The 4,315-nt window shown below is 36.3% G+C and overlaps 2 protein-coding genes across 3 annotated transcripts in view; one reads left to right on the top strand and one right to left on the bottom strand.

Annotated features, from left to right (window-relative positions):
- Positions 1-4,315, bottom strand: part of LOC107753312 (dnaJ homolog subfamily C member 9-like) — a 17,011-nt gene that overhangs the window by 6,219 nt on the left and 6,477 nt on the right. Inside the window, exons 1-2 of one of the 2 annotated variants that reach the window (XM_016569445.1) lie at positions 1,691-1,785; positions 1,219-1,394 (exon numbers count right to left, since the gene is read on the bottom strand). In XM_016569445.1, the coding sequence (XP_016424931.1) occupies positions 1,219-1,392 (174 nt within the window). In that variant the 5' untranslated portion in view covers positions 1,393-1,394; positions 1,691-1,785. Of the gene's footprint in view, positions 1-1,218; positions 1,395-1,690; positions 1,786-4,315 lie in introns of those variants that run through there. The other variant, XM_016569444.1, reaches the window with a different exon arrangement.
- Positions 2,147-4,315, top strand: part of LOC107753309 (zinc finger protein OZF) — a 5,927-nt gene continuing 3,758 nt past the window's right edge. The window contains exons 1-3 of the mRNA XM_016569442.1: positions 2,147-2,462; positions 3,046-3,214; positions 3,309-3,367. Coding sequence (XP_016424928.1) covers positions 2,271-2,462; positions 3,046-3,214; positions 3,309-3,367 — 420 coding nt within the window. The 5' untranslated portion in view covers positions 2,147-2,270. The remainder of the gene's footprint in view (positions 2,463-3,045; positions 3,215-3,308; positions 3,368-4,315) is intronic.

Genomic DNA, 4,315 nt, shown 5'->3' with positions numbered 1-4,315 from the left:
GTGACAGCATTAATTAAAGTTTCTTAAGGGTCAAGATCAAGTTATCTGCATCTCCAGCGCTCCATCAAGCCACTCCTATAATAGATGTCACCACTCAAATTAATGCTCGACTCAGATTAACTGTACAGCATGTGTGTAAGACTCTAATACAATTATAAAATAATTATTTTATCACAAGTACATTTTTCAAATGAGTAAAACTGGCTGCATCTATACAGTATTATAGATTACACAACAATGTTATTTTCAAATTATTATTATTTTAAATTATTGTCCCCGGATTAGTAGGCTACTCTTGTAATAGTAGCAGTGGCTGGGACAGATTTTAAGTATCAATTCCACTTAAAAAGATGCAATATAATCCTGTTTACATGAAATAAGCCTGCTCCCGAGCAGGTTTAAGTTTATGGACCTGTTGCTATGACAGCAACTCCAGGATGAGCTTCAAAGAACCAAATAATCCAAGATCATGCCAAATCGTCAACAATCAAATCCAGCTAACTGAGTTAACGACGTACGAAGAACAGACCCCAGATCTAATGGCGCTTTTCCACTGCGTGGTACCAGTGTTGCCAACTAATTTTCAGGGGAAGTTGCTAAAGGAAGGTTGATTTGTTGCTAAATGACACGATGTCATTGCGCGGTGACATCATTGCGTAATCACATTGCAAAATTGTGTCACTGCATCAAATCTCAGCAAAAAATTTTTTTTAAATGTTAATTTAGATGCGTTTATAAAATATAAATGCATAATAATATTAAAATATAAATAACTAAATTTTAAATACAACATTGAATTATTAAACACTTTCACATTTTTTAACAATTACAATTTAAGTTTATTTTTATTAGCTAGTAAACTAGTAAAACTACTCATTCCGAACAATTATAGATTTAAGCAGTGTATTAGTAGTTTGTATGCTACACTCTAAGAATGGAAAACCCCCAAAAAGTGAACCGTACCGAGCCGTACCATGCAGTGGAAAAGCGCCATAATATTCCTGGAGTGGAGATCTGATCTAACAAGGTGTTTGGGGAGTTTTGATCGACTCTAGGAGTACAAGTGTGACCCGCAAGTTAGATGCAACAGAGGGTTAATGTTGATTTTGTGGATCACGTTTTAAATCGCTTCCTACTACTTTAGAGGACACCAGACCATTCAAGAAGGTTCTAATAGAATTCTGGGCAGAAGTGCGGCATTAGAAATACAGTGGTTACCTGGAACTTGGTGGTGGCTAACTCATCACCAGGAGCTCTATCTGGATGAACCTGCAGAGAGACTTTATAATATCCGCGTCTGACCTCGGAGTCAGATGCTTCTTTACAAACACCCAGAACTTCATACAGGTTCGAGGTCTTGAAGAGCTCCTCACACTGCTCCAGTAAACCCATGACTGCGTGAGGGAGAAAAAACACGGAATCATCCATTAATATATTAACTGCACAACATACAAAAGAATGTTGTTGTTGTTTTTACGTGATTTTATATGAACGCTAAACATTGAAAAATGACAATTTATCACTTCTCACTGTTATTAAAAAAAACTTGTTTAAGATTAAGCTAAAATGTTTCGAATACGAATACAGAAATGCATATGCGTGATTAAACACTCATACATCTGACTGACTTTGCAAAAATAACAAGGTTAGTTCAAAGCAATTCAACTTAATGTTTTATTAACGATCTTACCAGAGAGATGACGGTCACGTTGAAACGGTTCAAATATGCCGGACAGAAAAACAACCAAACGCTATCATCATCATCTTTTAATTTTATTGGCGGTTGGCAAACCAACTTAAAGGTGCATTTTACCGCCACCTACTGGACTGGAGTGTGGGCAGTACTTCGAAAGAAAGGACAAGGAGAGAAAATAAATAAATAAAAATTCATTACAAAAAATTAAATAAAATTTTGGCGCTTTGTGTAAACGTCACAAAATGTCATGATGTAGGACAGCTGTTAGTTAAATTTAATTTTCATAACTACAAATTTATTAACAAAAAGCCTATTTTTCAGTTGTTTTCGGAATAATTTGAAACTACATGTATATTAAATTATAAAATACATTGTACAAAAAAAAAAAAAAGTCAACAATGCACTTTTATTATGCATTGTAGGACCCGGATTATAATTGTCGCACGCTGTTGTACTTCCGTTTATTACAGCCCACTGTTTCCTAAAGTATATTTACCGTCGTTTGCATACTTTAATGAGCCCTCAATGCAGAGTTTAGTTTTTAATTAAACACAGGACAACAGTTGCAGGGACAATGTCTCGCTGCGTTGCGTTACAGACGCATCTGGCGTCCGTGGTGGAGGCGTTAGTTCACGCCGCGATCGCTGAAATGTGCAAACTTATGAAAGAGGAGACGCTGTCATTTTTGAGCGGTGATATTTCTAGAGCGCACTGTGAAAACGAGGACGTTGAGTCAAGAATGAAGATGGAAAAGGAAGAGAGAATAGTGAGAATATAAGATTGTTGCTTCGCTGCGGCCTGTAACCTTAAACATGCGACGCGTTCGCAGCCCTATAAACGCGTTTGTGCGTATAGTATAAAGATCAGCGCGCAGGTCTCAACGTATGTGAACGCAGCTGCTGTCAACATATCAAATTTAATTTGTGCTTAACTGATACTGAGTTTTTAAAAGCCAATAGAGATCATGCAATTTAATAATAATAATTTTGGAATTAAATGTAAACTTGTTTTCCTCAAGGCTGTGAAAGATTTTGAAACCGACAATAGATAGAATTAACTTGCCAATAATCTCAAAATTACCACATAGTGCAGGGGTGTCAAACTCAGTTCCTGGAGGGCTGCAGACCTGCAGAGTTTTGTTCCAACACGCATAGCATGTAGTTTTCAAATAAGACTGCAGGACTTGATTAGTTCGATCAGGTGTGTTTAATTAGAGTTGAATCTAAACTCTGCAGGGCTCCAGCCCTCCAGGAATTGAGTTTGACACCCCTGACATATAGTGCCTGATTAATCGGATGGTATATTGATCCACAACAAGTAGGCTAATTTGTAATTATTCATTATTTCAGAAGCAGTTTGCATCTGTCATGGAGGTACTGGGTAACGAGGCTCTTGGGAAAATAATCAAACTCGTTGATGAAACCAAATTTCTGTTGGATTTGGAGTGCAAAACATTTTCAGGCAAGAGGGCAAAGCGGCCTGGCAGCATCTTGAATATTCTGTCTGTTGGAGGACTTGGTAAGAAATCTTATTCAGTGGTTATAAGCATACAGTGTGTAATGTTTGATATAAGGTTTTTTTTTTTCAAATTATTGTCATGTGTATGTTTTAGAGGAGGAACATTCTTACGATGGAAGTGCGAGAAGCCTGGAAACAAGAACAAGAAATGAGGTAAACTGAACAACTTGTACATCAAAGCTATTCATATTCAAGGCTAATATATAGTGAATGTAATTTATTCCTGTGATGCAAAGCTGAATTTTCGGCAGACAGCTATTACTTGGTCTTCAGCTTCACATGAACCTTCAGAAATCATTCTAGTATGCTTCTTTGATGCTTAAAAAGCATTTACTATAATTATTATCGATATGTTTGTGGAAATTGTGATATACTACCATTTAAAAGTTTGAGCTCAGTAAAGGAAGGACACATTCAGTTGATCGAAAGTGATAGTACAGACATCAGAAATGTTGCAAAATATTTCTGTTTCAAATAAATGCTGTTCTTTTTCACTTTCTATTCATCACAGAATGTATTAATGTTTCCACAAAAATATTGAGCAGCAAAACTGTTTTCAACATTGAAAATTATAAGAACCATTATTAATATTTGAGCACACCAATAATAATTGATCATAACTGAGCACCAAATCAGAATAGCACCATAAGAATACAGCTGAAATTCAGCTTTGCCATCACAACAATAACATTTCATAATATATTAAAGAGCAGGTCATATGGGTTTTCGAAAAAGATCTCTTTTGCAGTTTGTAAGGTAGCTATCCTTCAATGGAAACGGTCTGCAAAGTTGTTAATCAAAAAAGTGCATGATAAATAAAGATATTGTCTCTCAAAAGAAAGAGTCGACTCAGAATCGCCTTAACGAGTCGTTATATTTTCAAATCTTCTGCCTGTTACCGATCTACGTCACTAGGTAACACATTAGCATAATCCCCGCCTGCCCACAAAATGGGAACACTCTCTGTGTCGAGAAGATGCTGTGTTCCACGATACCACAGCAATACAATTCGAACCTTTTGTTGTGCTCGTCATTTTACCGAGGACTGCTTCTCTAATCTTGCCTTTTATCTTCGTTGGCTTCTAATCTTCTTTATTTGGA

Source organism: Sinocyclocheilus rhinocerous, unplaced genomic scaffold (assembly GCF_001515625.1).
Source record: "Sinocyclocheilus rhinocerous isolate Xijiao unplaced genomic scaffold, SAMN03320098_v1.1 scaffold1763, whole genome shotgun sequence".
Classification (NCBI taxonomy): Eukaryota; Metazoa; Chordata; class Actinopteri; order Cypriniformes; family Cyprinidae; genus Sinocyclocheilus; species Sinocyclocheilus rhinocerous.
The sequence above is the reverse complement of the archived record's forward strand: the minus strand, read 5'-3'. Positions and strand labels throughout refer to the sequence as shown.